The sequence below is a fragment of the Canis aureus genome, chromosome X (genome assembly GCF_053574225.1).
Source record: "Canis aureus isolate CA01 chromosome X, VMU_Caureus_v.1.0, whole genome shotgun sequence".
Classification (NCBI taxonomy): domain Eukaryota; kingdom Metazoa; phylum Chordata; class Mammalia; order Carnivora; family Canidae; genus Canis; species Canis aureus.
Genome location: NC_135649.1, coordinates 6,424,036 through 6,444,114, shown reverse-complemented (window position 1 = coordinate 6,444,114; position 20,079 = coordinate 6,424,036). Strand labels below are relative to the sequence as shown.

At 40.0% G+C, this 20,079-nt stretch overlaps 1 protein-coding gene across 9 annotated transcripts in view; it reads right to left on the bottom strand.

The window, feature by feature from the left end:
- Positions 1-3,918: 3,918 nt before the first annotated feature.
- Positions 3,919-20,079, bottom strand: part of LOC144308514 (uncharacterized) — a 310,115-nt gene continuing 293,954 nt past the window's right edge. For 7 of the 9 annotated variants that reach the window (XR_013374990.1, XR_013374995.1, XR_013374993.1 and 4 more), the window contains one exon: positions 3,919-4,052. Coding sequence is in view for 1 of the 9 variants with exons in the window: in XM_077889113.1 (XP_077745239.1) it covers positions 4,042-4,052 (11 nt within the window). In the remaining 8 variants the exon portion in view is untranslated. The remainder of the gene's footprint in view (positions 4,053-20,079) is intronic. The other 2 variants (XR_013374994.1, XR_013374982.1) reach the window with 1 other exon arrangement.

Below are 20,079 nucleotides of genomic sequence, written 5' to 3'. Positions count from 1 at the left end.
TCTTGCTAATCAGGCCTCAGCCCTAATAATATCACCCCCGAGAGGCCTTCCCTGACTCCTCTGGCCAATTTTGTATACACACACATTCTGTATGGATGCCATGGTGTGCCATCCAGACTCTCCATTAGGAGAACTTATTACCCCAGCTGCTAGGAATGGTGCCAGCACTTGACCTTGGCTGGAAAGACCACACCTCAGGTATAGCCTGCATGCAGCGACTGGTCACTGGTGCAGTTCAAGGACACAGACACCTCACTGCAATGTGAGGGATTTTTTCCAGCCTCAGCACTCATGAAGGTAGTGGTCAAAGCTTTCAGCAGATGTCACAGCCAGCGTCTCCCTCTTTCCAGTCCTGCTTCCTACCATTCTACAAGAGCACTTGATCACAAGAGCATCCCCTAATATTCTAACACCCTAATTTCCATGTCAGAATCCAATATAACTCATACTGCTGAAGCTGGTGCCAGGAATCTGAAAAAGCAAATGCTAAGACAGCGTTCTGGGGCTGAAACACCTGTCAGACAGCTGGCACCAAGGCTCCTTTCACTGGACATAGGAGGCCTTGTAATAGCTCTGGGACAAGGTAACAATTCAATTGTCAACATGCCACAGTACCTGTGGGAACTGCGATGTCATACATGGGGAAGGAAATTCACTCACAAGAGTGGAATTGGGTGGCTTTTGCTAAGCATGATTGATGCTTTGGAGAAAGACAACCAAAGGCTGTGAATGATTAATTGGCAATTAAAAGCTAGGTGTGAAAAACAGAAAGCTTCCCTTGTAGAAGGTAAAGAAGTTTTTATCTCTTGTATTCAGGGAACAGAGAAAGTTGAGGTCCAGGCCTAGAAGTCATCAGAGTAGCAGAGCTCCAAAGAAGCTCATACCCCTAACCCCAATTCTGTTATCCCTGACTGGGAAAGAATTGGGTCCCAAATCATGGTGTGTGGCACCTGAGCTGATGCAACTAAAAATCTGGAATCCTCAGGATTCCCCTGAAACCTCTGCATCTGCAGAAGAAGCCTAGTTTTCTGTAAATGCTTCTTCCTTTCTTGAGGGTGATACATAGGCTTCTCCCCTGAAGGGGACACATGGTCCCTTGGGATCTGCACCTGCCCAATAGCTAGGATTATGTCACAATATAATCTGGCTGGAGGATGTGCTAGGTCTGTTAAGGGAGGAGAGGGACATGACCTCATAGAAGCATCTGGACCTAGCCAGCATGAACCAGCAGGAGTCAGGAGAGTGTGCCTGGGTCTGAATCCTGAGAGTACTGGGTCAAGGGGGAGCCAAACATCAGACTGAATAAAAGATACTGACATGGGAGCACTCACTAGAAATATAGGACTTAACCTAGCAAGGAGCCCAGGAGATGGTATGAAAACGCTGCTTAGGATGAATCTTAGAAATAAGGAAAAAGCAATGGTCCACACCAAGCAAGGTAGAAATGCCAGAATTGTCAAAGCAGACAATAGAAAAAAGAAATTAAAGGCTCCAAGAAGTGGGCCTACTCGAGTAGCTATTCCATGGAAGTCTGGATGGCTTATCAGGCAACTATATTCTACAGAAGGCCTTGGAGTATATACCATTCCCCAGGCCATCAGGAAAACAGCAGTGAGAGGGGGACTGGCATCACTGAGAAGGTCAGTGGCAGATCTCCCTTATAGGGCAAGGAAGATCATAAGAGAGGTGATCATAGAGCTGCACTCACTGACAGCTACACAGACGTAAATAGAGGCCAGGTGGTGATGTGTTAGCATCAGAAACCACAAAATAGAGGGGTAGCTAACAAGGGTGGGACTCAATCTACACCATCAGAAGAGATCAGGATGGGTGCAAGAGGATGTGGGTGATCACAACCACAAAGTCAAAAGCCCCTGCCTAGTTTCCAAACTGGAGCTACATTTCAGACCTGAAAGCCACTGACCGAAGGGTCTCTAGGAGGGAGGATCTGGCAGCAACATGTAGATGTATGTAGTAATTGTTCCTCTGGGGTTTTCTTCAAAAAAAGATAAATGGCTATTTACTTGGGTAACTGTATATTCATGAAAAGGGACTATCTGAAACATTTCACAGAATCCAAGTTTCTAGGGACACCTGGGTAGTTCAGCAGTTGAGCATCTGCCTTCAGCTCAGGGTGTGATCCCAGGTCCGGGATCGAGTCCTGCATCGGGCTCCCTGCGAGAAGCCTACTTCTCTATCTGTGTCTCTGTCTCTGTCTCTGTCTCTGTCTCTCTCTCTCTCTTTGTCTCATGAATAAATAAATAAAATCCAAAAAAAAAAAAGAGAGAGAGAATCCACGTTTCTATTGACATCCATGGTATGGATATCCGGGTACTTGAAGGCATCGTCATAATCGTTAAAGTAAGGGCATATGATGACTAGATAATAAATGGCCTGGTCCAGCTCTGGCTCACAATGTGCCCACTGGATCCAGAGACTCATATGACCATCATTCCCCTAGTCTCCAATTGTACAATTAGAATGGACATACTTGGTAGTTGGCATGAGCCCCGCATTTGTTTCTTGGCCTGTGATACAAGAGGTACCATAATGGAGAAGAGTAAATGGAAGCCTCTGTGTCAGCTGGGTTTATAGCAAGCCCATATAGGAGAATAACAACAAAGACCTCTAGGGCTCTTCAGCAAGGCCATGCCATCTATGGTGAAGAATTATACACATTTCATAAAATAGTCCCTGGTTTGCTACTGGGCCCTGGTAGAAATAAAGTGCTTGACCATAGCTCATCAGGTGGCTATGCAGCCAAAGCTGCTCTCCATGCACTGGATTCTTTCAGATCCAGATGACTTCATTGAGGAATTCTATCTTTAAAAAGTTATTTCAGTGTTACACAAACTATTCAAGAGGAAAAATAGATTATACATCCAAGTTATCTTATGAAGATATCCTATGATATAAAACCTGACAACTACAATACAAAAAAATTACATGTCAATCTCACTCATAGCCATGGTAAAAATCTGAAACAAATACTAGCATACCAAACCCAGCAATATGTGAAAAAAATACATCATGATCCATCTGCATTTATGTCAAGAATGCAAAGTTCATTCAATATTAGAGTATGAATTTATGTAATTCATTATTAACATAGAGAAAATTAATATTAAATTAATAAAAAGGAGAAAAATCACATGGTTTTATCAATTGATGAAGAAATCACGTTTAATAAAACCCAACATATATTTGCGATAAAGCATCAAAACCTCTCAAGTGGCAGAGCTTTCTAGATCTGATGGCATTTCAAAAAACCTACCATAAACATAATGATGAAACACTCAAATCTTTCACTTTGTGATAAAGAAGACAGAGACTGACCATTATCACCACTTCTGTTTAACATTATATTGGAGTTCCTAGTCAGCACAGTAAAGCAAGAAAAAAAGAAAAGTATAAGGATTTTAAAGAGAGAAACAAAACCATTACTCACGGATGATATAATTACATACATTGAAAATCCAAAATTATTTACAGATAAATTATTTTAATTACTAAGAGTTATCAAGTTTACTAGATTCAAAAACAATACTCACAAAATTGCATTTCTAGGTAAATACAACTTTTAAATAGATATCCTTTAAAATAGCATTAAATTAATACAAAACCTAGGAATAACTCAAACAAAATGTGCAAGTCATCTGTGCACATAATTGTAAAGTAACATGGAGAGAAATTAAAGAACGTGGAAATAAATGGGGAGATATTCTATATTCAAGGAATGGAAGATCCTATATGGCAAATATATTAATTCTTCCCAAACCAATCTATAGATCTAATGCTAATTCTACTCAATAGTGTGTGTGTGTAGAACCTGAAAACTGCTTCTAAAATTTATATAAAATGCATAAGGCCAAGAATATGCATTGAAAAGAACAACATGAGGGATCCCTGGGTGGCGCAGCGGTTTGTCACCTGCCTTTGGCCCAGGGCGCGATCCTGGAGACCCGGGATGGAATACCACATCGGGCTCCCGGTGCATGGAGCCTGCTTCTCCCTCTGCCTGTGTCTCTGCCTCTCTCTCTCTCACTGTGTGCCTATCATAAATAAAAAAATAAAAAAATTAAAAAAAAATTAAAAAAAAAGAAAAGAACAACATGAGAGGATTTGCTTTGTTGTATATCAAGACATGTTATAAAATTACATTAACTAAAACAGTATGGTATGAACACAAAATGGAGTAAACAAGGTGGTCAGAATAGAAAGCCCAGAAACAGACCCACACATATATGGATACTTGTTTTATGGAAAAGTTCACTGTAGAGCACTAGAGAAAGGTTAGCCTTTCCAAGAAATGGTATTGGATCAACAGGATAGCTATTTGGGGAAAAAATGAAATTGGGCCTGTCTCTCATTTATACACAAAAATCAATGAGTGTGTTGTAGAGCTAACTGTGAATGGCAAAACAATAAACCTTTTAGAAATGAATATAGGGGAGTATCTTCAAAAGCTGAAGATTAAAAGTCATTTTAAATGGATCACAAAAAGTACTAAACAATAAAGGAAAATATTAATGATATTTTTATAAAAAAGACCTCATTAAAAGTGTGAAAAGGCAAACAATGCTCTCACCCTCACCCTTTTACTCCACTTTGTATATAGCAGACAGAGCATTCAATGAAAAATAGAAATCGGATCGTATCACTGCCTTGCTTAAAACCTTCCCAACTTCTTACCCTAGCCCATACTTTGTCTAGCACCACTCTCTTCCTTGTCCATTTTAATCCAGCTATGCCCCAAATGCCTTTCCTACCTTGGGACTTCACACACGTTGTTTTCTGTCTGTTTCTACTCCACTCTTCACTGAACTTTCATTCCCATCCTTTAGATTTCAGCTTAAATGTCTCCTTCCCAGAGAAGCCTTCTTTGGACATCTAATTTAAGTAGGGCTTCACATTATTATCTCATAGAACACCCTGGCCCTTCATAATACTTATAGTATATATTTTCATTATATAAATCAGATATCTTGCTTGTTCACTGCCAATTGTCTGATTACACTTAAGTTCCAAATACATGTTAAATGTGGATGGATGGATGGATGACTAAACTAGTAACAGTCATCTTCCTAATCCAGAATTTGCTCTTAATATCTGGTGAAAAGTCTGCATTTCCAGACCCCAAATTCAATAATTTTCTTTCACTGGATATCTTTTCAGGTGTGTAAAGGATCAGTTATTTATTTTTCCATTAAGTGAATGAATTCAATTCATTGAATCAAATTCAACGAATTCATCAATGAATATTCAATCATTCATTCAAAAAATGTTTTTGCAGGACTGTAAAAAAGACTTTATTTATTTATTCATGACAGAGAGAAAGAGGGGCAGAGACACAGGCAGAGGGAGAAGCAGGCTCCATGAGAGGAGTCCTATGTGGGACTTGATCCTGTGACCCTGGGATCATGCCCTGAGCCGAAGACAGATGCTCAACTACTAAGCCACCCAGGGGTCCCTCAAAAAAAGTTTTTGAAAGGCTTTTTGCATAAGAGAATATGGGTCAAGCCATTGGATGAGCAGATTTATAACTGAAAGGAGAGACATGAAGGGCACGGTAAAATCCCTACATACATAAACACGTTAAGGACCCATAGAAATATGATTTAGGGGAGAAGTTTTCTATGTTTCAGCTGTGGCTTTCTTGGCAGTTAAAGAGTGAAAGATGGCAACATGCTCCGTAACATCAACAACTTTTTATTCCAAATTTGCAAATGAGTCATCAGTTACTTCTGTCAATTTTTCTCAAGTATCATATAACAGCTGTAGTTTGGAAATTACATTGTTTACTGAGTCAACTATTGTTTCCGGTGATTGTCTGAAAGTGGCATGTGAACAATTTTGGCAGCATCTTCTGAGTTATTCCACTTCTTGTAGCAGGCACAGAAAACAGTTAAGAGAAATTAAGATGTGTGGTGGTTGTAAAACATGGCTGCAAATTTTCAACACTCTTCCCATTGAGATACTGGGTCGTGCCCCCTCTCTCTGATTCTGGGCAGGCTTGTGGCTGCTTTGACAATTAGAATATGGCAGACGTGACTCTATGTTCCAAGACTAGGTCAAAAGTCTATGCAGAGTCTGTCCCACTCTCTTAAAACATTTGCTTTATTTGAAAACTAATCTCAGGATGCTCTCTCTTAGGAAACAGCTGTCATATCATAAGAGATCCAAGTCATAGTAATAGGCCACATGGAAGTACTCTGGTCATCAGTCCCAGCTAAGCCTATCCTTGAAGACATTGAAGCCTAGGTGTCAGATGGGAGTGAGGAACCCTTCCAGATAGTTCCAGTCCCCAACTGTTTGTTACCCCGGTTATAGGAGTCTCCCCAGCTGAGGTCCCAGAAAAGGTGAAACAATCCTCACTGTGCCTGGTCCAGTTCCTGACTCACAGAATCCTTGAATGGTTGTTTGGGGTAGTTTGTCATGTAATAGTAACTGGAACACAATGATAAAATGAAAATTTTGGCTAAAGCACTGAAAGATGGCAACATCTTAATATGGGATGTGCAAAGATGAATAAATAAGTAGACACGTTATAAAAAGATTCACAAAACAGACTGGGAATGATGACTTAAAGGCAAGAGACTCATTTTCAGGGTTAAATTATTGGACGGTGTCCCTGCATTACATGGTTAGTAATATTTGAACCAAAATTTAGGAAGAATCAAGTACGCTATTACTTTAATTATCCAAAGGTCAGTGTTCTCTGACGCCCTCCAGCTTCTGGAACATAGCCATTAATCTAGAAGTGAAAAAAAATATGTAGCCACAAAACAAACAAACAAATAAGATGGGCTGCTGGATAAATAGAAGGATGGATCGATGATAGAAGAATACAGCAAGCATAGTGATAAAGCAAGTGTAGTAAGAGGTTAATGATAAGATATAGATATGTGGGGGGGGGGATGACATCTATTGCTGTATAATAAACAACTCCAAAAGTTAGTATCTTAAAACAGCACCCACTTACTATTCCAAAGTTTCTGTGATCAGAAATGTGGTCGTGGCTTAGCTGGGTCTTCCGGACCAGAGTCTCTCACAAGGTGGCAGTCGAGGTGTCACTAGCCCTACATTTATTTTAACTTTGGACTGAGGGGTGGACCAGGTCCACTCAAGAGGTCATTGGCTGGATTCAATTCCTCACACACTGATCACCACAGACTTCCTTTGGTTCCTTATCACATGGGCCTCTCCGTAGGGTGGCTCACAACATGGTAGCTGGCTTCCCACAGAGTGACACAGAGAACTAGAGAGAGTGCTAGCAAGATAGGAAGTCAGTCTTCTGTAACCTGATCTTGAGAGTGACACCTCATCACTTTGGCCATATTCTATTCATTAGAAGCAAGTGATTAGGTCTGGCCCACCCTCAAGGGGAGGGGATTGCACAAAAGTCTCAATACGAGAATGCGGGGACCACTACAGGGGTAGGAGGGGTGGGATGGCAGAGGGTATCATCTGTAAAGGCTACGTCCTGCATGAGGTCTGCTGTAAAATGAATATTTTCATTATAAAATATTTGGGGAAATTATTTTATATCTAGATATATACACCTAAATCTGCATTCTCTGCTCTGTGGGAAGCCATAGCAAACTTCAGGCTTTAATGCAAAATAGGGCACCAGCCTAGAAGCATTGAGGCATAGAGACAAAGAGAAAAGCAACAACTAGTATATAAAACGAAGAATGAGAGAAAATGTTACCTAGGGTCATGTAGTTTTTTTTTAAGTTTATTTATTTATTTTAGTAATCTCTATACTCAACGAGGGGCTCAAACTCATGACCCTGAGATCAAGAGTCCCACGCTCTTCCAGCTGAGCCAGCCAGGCACCCATGTGTCAGAGCAAAATATCCCACAGAGCTCACTGTCCCTGAGAGTGTATGTAAAATAGAAAACACACCATCTTAAACCCTTTACACGTAGTAGCAGATTTAACCCACACAACAAAACAACGAGGAAGGTAATATTATTAGCCCCATTTACAGATGAGAAAGTTGAGGTGTAGAAAGGTCACACAATTTTACCAGGGTCATAATGTCACTTTTTTTTTTTTTTCATAATGTCACTCTTAAATCATCAAGATGAACTTATAGTCACTCTTTTTCAAAGGCAGGGAAGCCTGCCCTGTGCCTTAGAAAGATTTCCAGCTGAAAGAACTCAAATCAAAAGCATTCTTGAGCTGAAGGCTATAAACTTGAGTTATCTGAAACGTCCCCTTATAAGGACTCGCAGCATTCTGCTGCTTCCCTGAAGAGACTCTCTGACCTCTGAAGATTCCATCCTTCCTTGAACCGCTGGCTTTGTGCTCCAGAATCCTTGCAGTCCTGGCAGCCCACCAAACCTGTGATCCCTACCCAGGGAGGTGAGATAAAATACAGGGACTCGGGTTAAATTAGAATTTAAACAACAAAGACTTAAAAAAGAAAAGTAAGTATATCCCACGTATTGCATGGGACATACATTAAAAAGGATTCATTGTTTGTCTGAAAGTCAGTTTTGGGCTCCCAACACCTTTCCTTGCTCATCTGGTTGCCCTAGCCCTTGCAGAGCTCTCCTGCCCAAGCCCCTATACCTCCCACGCTCCCTCTCTTTGATTCCCCCAGGACTTTCCACCTTCCACCTTCCAAGCCTAAAGGAAACGAGAAACTGGGGAGCTTAGGCTCCAGCTGCCAGAGGCTAGAAAGGGCTGGGGAATTGCTTCTGGCATCCACAATTAGCCCTGGGAGCGCATTTTCCCAGAGAAACAATGATCCTAATGGCGGCTGGCTCCCTAGTGCTACGGGCCCTATAGTCCAGCCATATTCTGGGTTAAATAGGCTTTTGTGGACTGGCCTGGGAACCTTCTCACCATTTGTAACATTGTTTCCATGGGAAAAACGCTTCTCAAGTTCCAAACAACTGACTTACAAACAAATTTTTTGAACAAAATGCTTTTGGTTAGTTGGGGAAGCCTGTAGACTCTCCCAGAGTCATTCAAAGGCCTGTGACTTCACTCCAAGATGTTAGCAACGTTTAGGACTATTTAGCATACCAAAGGGAGGCCACTGGATTTGCCAAAGAAACTTTAATAAGCAAACAGACAAGATTGACAGAGCCATAATGGACAAGCTGACTCTGCCTTTGATTGGCTACATAGGCCAGCATTTACATTGAATGATTTCCCTTAATCAAACACATGCCTTATCTGGACAGGCAGGACACTTATCCGACTAAGTGGGTGGTTATTAAGGAGATGGCAGGTACTCTGTATCTAATTGTACATGTAGCACACTTTCACAGACACCAGCGCGCCAGAGGAAAGACAAGCTTATTTTTTCCCTCCATTGTCTGATACTTTCAATGTTTCATTGGTTCGTTCACCTTGATGAAAACAGAGCAATTATGCAGCTTTTTCATCTGCTTCTTTGAAAGGCATATGGAAAATTCTGCTTTCAGGAATAAAATGTTAATTCAGAAAAAGTACTTCAAGGCATTCTGAGAGGCGGTCTCCCATATTGCTGAAATTACATGCATAGCAAATGTGGCAGGATGGTTACTTAAGAGACCAAGACAGGAGGAATAAAATGTATACAGATACCTTGTTTCTCATTAATTATTATTTGAAATGAAATGTAATGCCAGCAGCTATAGGGTGCCAGAAGTAGAAGAAGGAAATATATCATCATGTATTTAAAAACCTTTGCAGAGTATAATAATAATTAAGAAATTATTACACTACTGATCTTTTAGAAGCAGTGTAGCCACCTGTTCACGCCTTTATTAATCACCAATTTTCTTCTTCCTTAACACTGCACAGCAAAGATTATTAAAGGGAAGCATGCAAAAATGGAGGTGCTGAGACATAATTTATATCACGTAGCAAAAGTATATTAAAATGCATCATTTTAATTAAGACTTTCACTAGTAGAGAAAGTCATATTTTAGGTCTGGTTTATAGCAACATATAATTTGACTTAAAAGAATAACAATGCATATTAGCAATTATTATTGTTGATATTATTAATTTGCTCTAAAATTAGCTCGAAGAGATTCTTTTTTTTCTCCTCTGAGCAGCAAGCAATCACTACCATAAAAGTGTGTTTCCCAGGTAGTTCAGAGGGATACATTCAAGCCAGGGCAGTACACAGGGGAGAAGGCACTGTGCTTCTCAAGGGGAGGGTGGTCTAGGGATAAGCTGGCACAGCAAAGCTTGGTCCCCACGTCCCAGTGGGCTTAGTCCCTGCTCAGGTAAAGTGTGTGGCCCTCGTGGCTACGGGGGGCACACTGGTGCTACAGGGTGCATTAACAGATACCCATTTAACGGTGTTGGGAAGGAAATGGTGCATGGAGTCACAGCTCTCTGTTCAGGTTTTGACAGAGCATTTTCTTTCTTTTTTCTTTCTTCCTTCCTTTCTTTTATTATTTATTTATTTATTTATTTATTTATTTATTTATTTATTTATAGACAGAGATAACATGAGGAAGGGGGTGGGGAGAATAAAAGGGAGAGAGAGAATCTCAAGCAGGCTCCATACCCAGGGTGGAGTCTGACATGTGGCTCGATCTCATGACCCAGAGATTGGAGATCATGACCTAAGCTGAAATCAAGAGTCAGGAGCTTAAATGACTGAGCCACCCAGGCACCACTTTTGATTTTATTTTTAAATTCACACAAAGTGAAAGTGACATTTGGGGGTATACAGTTCTGTGAATTTTGACATATGTATAAATTTGAGCAACTGCCACCATAATCGGGGCACAGAACAATTCCACCCCCCCTTAAAACTGCCCCCCATCCCTTTATAATGACACTTTCCCCACCTAGCCCTGGCAACCACTGATCTGTTCTGCATCACTACAGTTTTATCTTTTCAAGACCGTCATATAAATGGAATCATACAGTTATATGACCTTTTGAAATTGGCTTCCCTCACTGAGCATGCCTTTGAGATTCATCCAGATTGTTGTGCATATCACTAGCTCTTCCCATTTAATGGCTTTGTGATAATCTGTTGTATGGATGTACCATAATTTGTTTACCCAATCATCCACTGAAGGACATCTCAGTTGTTTCTAGTTTGATTATGTTTCCAGTTGATTACTCAGGGAATTATGAATAGACCCATAGACATTCACTTGCAGGCTTTTGCATGAACATGACTTCATTTCTCTAGGGAAGAGTGATTGCTGAATCATATAGTAAGTACATGTTTAACTTTATAAAAAATTGCCTGTTTCTCAGAGTGGCTCTACTATTTTGCTTTCCTACCAGCAATATGTAAGAATCGGAGTTGCTCTGCATTCTTGTCAGCACTTCATATTGTCAATATTTTTTATTTTAGCCATTTCATAGGTTTGTAATGGCATTTCATTGTAGTTTTTTACATTTTATTTATTTATTCATGAGACACACAGAGAGAGGCAGAGACACAGGCAGAGGGAGAAGCAGACTCCATGCAGGGAGCCCAACATGGGACTGGATCCCTGGTCTCCAGGATCATGCCCAGGGCTGAAGGCAGCGCTAAACCGATGAGCCACCCAGGCTGCCCTTCATTGTAGTTTTCATTTACATATCAGTACTACCTAACGATGTTGAACATCTTTTCATGTTATTTTCCATCCGTATATTTCCACTGATAATGTGTCTGTTGAAGTATTTTGTCCACTTTTTTAAAATTGGGTTGTTTGTCTCCTTAATGTTGAGTTTTGAGAATTCAATATGTATTCTGCACACAAATCCTTTGTCAGATATGTGATTTACCAGTATTTTCTCCCGGCATATGATTGCCTTTTTATTATCTTGATGTGGCTTTGGCAGAGCAAAATTATTTAATTTTTTTCTCTATATTTTTTATTGAAGTTTGATTTGCCAATATATAGTATAATACCCAGTGCTTATCCTGTCAAGTGCCCCCTCAGTCACCCCACCTAGTCACCCAGTCACCCCACCCTCCCACCCACCTCCCCTTCCGCTATCCCTTGTTTGTTTCCCAGAGTTTGGAGTCTTTCATGTTCTGTCACTCTCTAATTTTTCCTACTCATTTTCCCTCCGTTCCCCTATAATCCTTTTCACTATTTCTTATATTTCCCGTATGAGTGAAACCATGTAATGATTTTGATGAAGTTTGACTTACTTTTATATTTTGTGTTTTTGGTGTTATGCCTAAGAATTCTTTGCCTAAATTTAGGTCAAAATGTCTCTTTTTTAAAAAGCTTTGCTGTTTTAGGGGCTCCTGGGTGGCTTAATCAATTGGGAAGCTGACTCTTGATTTCAGCTCAGGTCATGATTTTGGGTCCTGGCATTGAGCTCTGCATCAGTCTATACTCTGCAGGGAGTCTGCTTCAGGATTCTCTCTCCTTCTCCTTCTGCCCCTCCTCATGCTCTCTCTCTTCTCTCTCTCTTTCTCTCTCTCTCTCACACACACACAAATAAATATATCTTTAAAAAAACTTGTGGTTTGAGGTTTTACATTTGGATCTATGATATATTTTCTATTAATTTTTGTATAAAGTATAAGTTTAGGTCAAAGTTTATTGTTTTGTCTATGGATATGTGTCCAATTGCTCCAGTACCATTTGTTGAACAGGTAATCCTTCCTCCATTGAATTTTGTACCTTCGTCAAAAGTAAACTGGCACCATCATCTTTTGCCTAGACCAGGGATTAGCAGACTATGCCCATGGGCCAATTCAGCCCATTAACTATTTTTGTATTCAGTTTTATTGGGACAAAGAAGCACCCATTTGTTTGTCTTGTTTACACATCATCTAGGGCTGTTTTTGTGCCACAAGAGTAGAGTTTTATAGTTGTGACAGACACCAAAACTTTCCTATTTGGCCTTTAACAGGAAAAGTTTGCCAGCCCCTGGTCTAGGCCACAGCAGCAGCTTTTACAGTGTGATGAACAGAACTGTCAGACTCTGACCTTGGCAGTTCATTTTGGCTTACCTGGAGAATGAGCTGGCTGGGGCTGAAGGTTCTCCCATCTCCTAGAAGGGAAGAGGCTGCACCCAAGCTCAAGTTCTCTGTGTGTCTGTCTCTCATGAATAAATAAAAAAATCTTTAAAAAAATAAAAAAATAAACCAAAATCTTTTTTTAAGATTTTATTTATTTATTCATGAGAGACAGAGAGAGAGAGGCAGAGACACAGGCAGAGGGAGAAGCAGGCTCCATGCAGGGAGCCTGATGTGGGAATCGATCCCGGACTCCAGGATCATACCCTGAGCCGAAGGCAGACACTCAACTGCTGAGCTGCCCAGGCGTCCCTAAACCAAAATCTTTAACATGGCTTCATAAGACCCATATGATCTTGCAACTGCCTTTCTCTCTAGTTTTATCTCCTATCATTCTTCTTTCCTCTCTGAACCCAACCAAACAAACCAGGATTTAGTTTATTTCAGTGAATGTTTCACATGCACTTGAAAAGAATATCTCTTCTGCTGTTGTTAGTATTCCATAAATGCTGATTAATTCCTCTTGGTTGATAGTATTGTTCAGTTCTTTTATATTCTAGATTATTTTTGTTTACTAATTCTATCAATTACTGAGAGAAGAGTGTTGAAGTCTTCAATTATATTTGTGGATTTGTCTACCTTTCTTTTTAGTTCTGTCAGTTTTTGTTTCATATGTTACAAATATCTGCTGTTGGTGCTTACACATTTTACCATTATATGATAGCGCTCTTTACTCCTGATAATCTTCTTTGTTCTGAATTCTAATTTCTGTGAAATTGGTTTTTCCACTCTAACTTTCACTGGGTTAATGATTGATGATATATCTTTTTACATCCTTTTGCTTTTTTTCTTTTTAAGTAAGTTCTACACCCAACATGGGGCTTGAACTCATAACCCCAAGATCAAGAACTACATACTCTACCAACTGAGCCAGCCAGGAGCCCCTATAACCTTTCACTTTTTATCTACTTATACCATTATGTTTAAAGTGAGTTTCTTATATACAGCCTATAGTTAGATCCTGTGTATTTTTAAATGTATTCTGACAATCTCTATCTTTTAATTCATATGTTTAAACCATTTACATCTAATGTAACTGCTGTTAGATCTGAATTTGGAACTACTATTTACTATTTGTTTCCTCTATTTTTCATTCATATGTTGCCACTCTTCTGCCTGCTGTATGGTTATTTGAACATTAGTAATGCATAGTAATTTATATCTTGTGTTTTTGAATCTATATCTTTGACTAGTTCTTTATTATTATTTGTTGTTATAGCAATTACAATATAAATATTTTACAGTCTACTTAGAATCAGTGTATTACAACTTCAAAGGAAAATAGAAACCTTACCACTCTATCAGTCTCTTTACCTTCCACTATTTTATGCTGTAAATGTGTTATGTGTTACATCTTTGTTCATTAAAACCCAATCAGGCAATATTACAACTTTGGATTTCAACTTTCAAATATGCTTTAAGAACTCAAGATGAGGGGATCCCTGGGTGGCTCAGCGGTTTGGCACCTGCCTTTGGCTCAGGGTATGATCCTGGAGTCCGGGGATCGAGTCCCGCATTGGGCTCCTTGTATGGAGCCTGCTTCTCCCTCTGCCTATGTCTCTGTCTCTTTTTCTCTCTCTGTGTCTCTCATGAATAAATAAATAAAATCTTCAAAAAAAAGAACTCAAGATAAGAATGATCTATTCTAATTATGTTCACATTGCTCTTCTTTAGTTCCTAATATTCCAGGTTTCCTTCTGGTATCATATCCCCCACCCAGAACTCTTGGTTGATAGTTTTTTCCTTTTAATGCCTTAAAAAAGTTTTACAGGGATCCCTGGGTGGCGCAGCGGTTTGGCACCTGCCTTTGGCCCAGGGCGTGATCCTGGAGACCCGGGATCGAATCCCACATCGGGCTCCCAGTGCATGGAGCCTGCTTCTCCCTCTGCCTGTGTCTCTGCCTCTCTCTCTCTCTCTCTCTCTGTGTGACTATCATAAAAAAAAAGAAATTAAAAAAAAAAGTTTTACATTTTCCTTCTGGCCTAAATGATTTCCAATGAATGTCAAGCACTCCCTGAGCAATAGCATGGTGACAGCTGCTAGGTTGGTTTATCGCACTTTCATAGATTTGGCTAGTAAGAATATAGTGAGCCCAAATGGAGTTAGACAGTTGATTACTATTTCTTGAGCCAGAACTAGAAGTTTTCTCCTGGAGCCTTCTCTGAGTCCTAGGCTATTGTGGGCTCAGGAATGAAGATACAGAAGGAAAAAACTGGTAAAGTTACTACCAATTTGGCACACAGCTTAATTGGATTAAGATCATGATCTTACCATTACATGAAATTCTAATCCAGGAAGATTAAATATATATATATATATATATATATATATATATATATATTACATGTATAATATATATATATTATATATATCTTTCCCCACCAGGGGCTTCCTGAACATTCATTGATTTGAGCAAAAGGACAACTAACTTTCATCAGGATAATGATCCTCTTCTCAAAATGATAGATCATTCAACAGACTTTTTGTTGATTGTTGATTGTTACTCTTCGAGCTTACTTAAAAACCTTCACTTCACTGTCTACTAATTCCAAACTATTAATATATCACAAACTATGTCCAATTCTAATCATACTTTAGCATTTATTTATCTACCTTACATCAGATTTTGCTTGATCAACAGCTTATTATGGTGGGGCTTATTATGGTGGGTTTTGTTTTTGAGGTTGATAGTTGACAGACCTTACCCCAAAATAGTCTGGATGGACCAAGACAGCAGTTAAAACTCCTTAACAATACTTTCTACTTTCACAAAAATAAAGCAGTTAAGACAGCTCACTGAATAAAGATTTCGAGTGTTTATGCATCACAAATGAGAGACATGAAAAGTGTCCAATTCATTTACACATACCAACCTTTGCTAACTAGGAAGTTCCCTGGATCTCTCTCCCAGCATTGCCAATGAGAGGCTTTTACATTTGTTTTGCTTCGTTACACATAATATGGGGAAGATAATTTTATTTTTATATGTCTTGTTTTTCATTCAAGAACTTTCCTATACTGCAGTCCTGTGGTTAACTCCTACTGGGTCTCTCCCAAGCTCCAAGACACCTACCACAAAGCACATGTTAACTTCCGTTCTCTTCTTTATCAAACCAAAGTTCCTTGTTTCTGTATGTGCAAATCTATCACCTCTTTCATAGAGAACCAAACCATAATTAGTGTATGCATGAATTGTAAATGCCACACACTAGTGTGTTAATATAGGTATGTGTGTAATTAAATAAATATGTCTGAGCTAAAAGAAGAAAAATAACCTGTTCAAATCTTATTCCAATTTAGTTACAGGTAATCAGATTTGTCTGTTCTTTTTATTTTGCCTAATTTCCCAAAGGCTCTTTTCTTCCCCTTTTGCTTTTTATTCTGAAGCAGACTGACATTGGGGTTTTAAAAATTATTATGTAAATATCATGTCATGCATGGTGTAATCAAGAAGTGAGGCATCATGATTTTTAAATCTGTGTCTTTAAAATTTTACTTTGCATTTTAGAAATGTTCCCTGTAGTTTTAACTGTCATGTTGCAGTTTCTTTTTCATCTCCAGCTTCATTTTACTACCCTAAAGTGTCCACTCCTGTTTGAACACCCACTCCACTTTCCTCTCTGTTTCCCACTTGGGGCCCCTCACTCTAATTACTCCTATCAGGAATGACTCACATTTTCTCATCTGGAGATTTGTCTCTGGTCAAGTATACAGAGATAACACTATCTACATTAGAATTTTGCTTGTGGGGAACTCACAGTGGGGAAAGGAGCAGTATAACCCCATTTTGAGGGAGGGGAGCTTTATTTATCTCTGTTCTCAGGGCTTCTTATTAAACAAATTCACATAGCTCTTCTGTATAATATTCGTGTTTCCTGTTTACAATCACTTTGATATGCATTTGATCCATACAAATCTTGACTGAGACAGAGAACATCATTGCTCTTCTTGAATAGATTAGGAAACTGAGGCTTGCTGAAGAAAGGGGTACCATGGGCTATGTACTAAACTAGTATTGGGGAAGAAGAGAATTCCTCTACTTTTTGAAGTCCTTCTACTTGGACTAAGTATCAAATTAATATGAGGCAGGTGAACAAGAGAAAGTGAAATTTGATTTCCTATGCATAGGGAACCCACACAGGCTTGAAACTTCAAAGACAGGCAACAGGAGCTAAGGAATTGTGACATCTGAGCTAAGGAGAGAGGAGTAAGGGTCTGAGGATACAAAGTGGGAGGAAGACCATTAGCAGAAAATTGAGACGAGATGTGCAGAAAACAAAAGTTGCTCTGTTATGGAGACAGGTTTCTTAGGTAAAGAAGAATCTGTTAATAGCTGTCTTCCTGGTGCAGTCTCTCCCTTCCAATATAAATTTAGGCAGTGACCGGGGAGGCAAAGAGCTTACCTTAAATCTGCTGGGTTTTGATTCCTTTTAACTAGAAATAATTTTCATGCCAAAGTGGCCCATCTTGGAGAGGCCTTCCCTTGGACCCTATACAAGCAGGTTTCCCATGATTGCTTTTTTATTGATTCATTTTTTTTTTACTAGATAAATATCTTCCGCACTCTTAGAATGTGCCAGTTTCTGTGCTAGGTGCTAGGACCAGCTCCTGTGTTTCTCCCCAACTCCTGAAGGAGACAGATGAGACACCTTCCTTTACAGTATAGACAATGAAATTCTTTTTATTTCCAGATCAAGCCCAAGCATATTTCAGCCCAGCCCAAGTTGAATTGGAAATTAATGAAAGCAAGCAGAAATAGCAGCAAAACAAGGCTCAAGAGATATTATGTACCAAACCCGACTCAGCCTTTAACTCCAAGTATGACTTTAGACAAATCCTTTCTCCCTCTGGGCCTCAGTTTCTCCATCTTTAAAGAGAAGTGTTAGACTAAGGGTATTAATAGCTCTAAGAATCTGCCTTTAAAGATTTGTGTTAATTGGCTCTTACTATTTATTCCAAGATACACTAGGTCAGTGACTCTCAGTGGTAGAGGTGGCTACATTCCCCAAGGTGAGGGTGTGTCAGATTCTCAGAGTGTGTGGAATTTGAAAAGGCACTCTTAATATTATAATTAAAGATTTCAAAGACGGAGAAAACCTTGATATTATATTGGAAACTGCAGAATGCAAAGTTCATGTAGTCTCCTGGACTGGTAAGAACAGATGGCGATATTAGCATCAATAAGGGGTGGGGTGGGGACAAATGGACTATCTGTTGATCTACAGGATCTGTGGGTTTTAAGAAATAGAAGATGCTATGCTTTGCTTGCAGAAGTGGCAGCCCAGGCTAGGTCAGGCGACACAGACCCTTTGGCCCTCTGTCTACCCCAAGGATAGAACCCTGGTGGGTTGTGTGCTGGGTGTCACTCCCCTTCTCCTTCTTCTAGGTCCCTGTCTGTCATGTTGCAGGGAGGGGGTTCTACTACAGGGCTGTCTCCCTGCTGCAACAGCTCCCTTCCCCAATTGAAGTACTGATTAAATTACTGCCTGCTATATGCCAAGTGGCTGATTACTTAACAACCGTTTACCTTGTTTTGCTGTCTTCCTTTATAGATGATTTAATTTTGGTTTTGATCTCCATACTGTGTTTTTTACTTTTTGGTCTCCCAACTTGTTGGTTTCAGCGAGGATGCCCTTGCTACCCAATTCACTCTTTATTTCATCTCTCATTTCATTTAACCAGTCTGTTTACACGTCACTCACTCTCATTGTTTTTCATTCCCTCTTCACCAATTATCACCTCAGTTTATACTCCCTCTCCCAGCCTCATCTGTAGCTTTTGTTCTATCTAGCATTTATCCACCCAGATCTTTGTCATAGTCTTGCAGCCTGCTAGACCTGAAGCAGCGATTTTCCCCCTTTTTGCTTGAGAAAATAGTTGCTAGCTAAATGATTGTGCTTTTCAAGCCTCCCCTACTAGAAGCCCACAAATTATCATTGATCAAGGACTTTCATTAAGTGCATCATTAAGCAAACACTATTCTTTAACACACCCGAAATCTGTCTCTCCCAGAAGAAGGGAGCGGGGAGAAGCCCAGGGCAATTCTGTTGGCTAAGTTCTTCATACAAATGCGAAGGCGGCATAAAGAGCGGCCCTTCATCTCAATGGGGCCGCTCTCGTCTGAGCACATAACTGGCAGTGACATAAATCGATTTCGTACGGATTAACACAGGCTTCCTTGCAGAAGACAGGCAGGGTTCCTGGTGACTTGCATCTGAAGAATGCTCCTGATTTCTTTTCTTGCCCCCTTTCAAATAAAATAAATGTAGAAGCTTGGAGCTGAAAGTCTCCTGGGTGCTAGCAAAGCTCTGTTGAACGAAGCAACTTGGCATGCACTGCTGAACTCTCCTTGCTCCCAGAAATGCCACTTGAGCCACCTTCCAAACCTCCACCTCTGTGGCACCCCTTTGAAAAGCCATTGTTTCTACTTCAACTGCTAAATGTGGCCACTGACTCCTCATTTACCCCTTTGAAGCCCAGCAAAAAGGAGAAGTCAGAGGGAGGAAAGACCTGGGAAAAGCCACCCAAGAGCAAACATCAAAATGCTGGCACCCTGCGTGTGTTTAAAAAAAGTCAGGGAAACCCAGTGGGAGCCGGTAGCGTGTGTTTCTTATTCCTAAAACTCCAGCAGGCTTCACTCTGCCCAGGCCAACTTTTGAAATGGAAAGGAGAAAAAAGAAAGAGGGTATGATTAACAAAGAAGAAAATCCATGCTTAGATGATGATTTCATTTCCCAGATATGCCTTTCCTGCCTCATTAATATACCTCTGGAGTGGATGAAAGTCCTTGGCATCCAAAGCAGGTAGTAATGGCCCATCAAGAGATCCCATGTCAGTTTCCTAATGCTTTATCAAAGGTTTATTGAAGAATACAGTCATCTTGCTACTCTCACTGGTTTTAAAGAGTTACATGAAGACAAATGAAATGTCCCTTTCCTTCACGCATTTTTCCTCAACCATTTCTGACAATATCTTTGATGTATAAATCATACTTTTCTGATAGCATTTGGCTGGGTCTACCATATTAACAATGGGACCAAGACAAGGCCAGAGGTCTTCGTAAATGTGTTATGTTCAT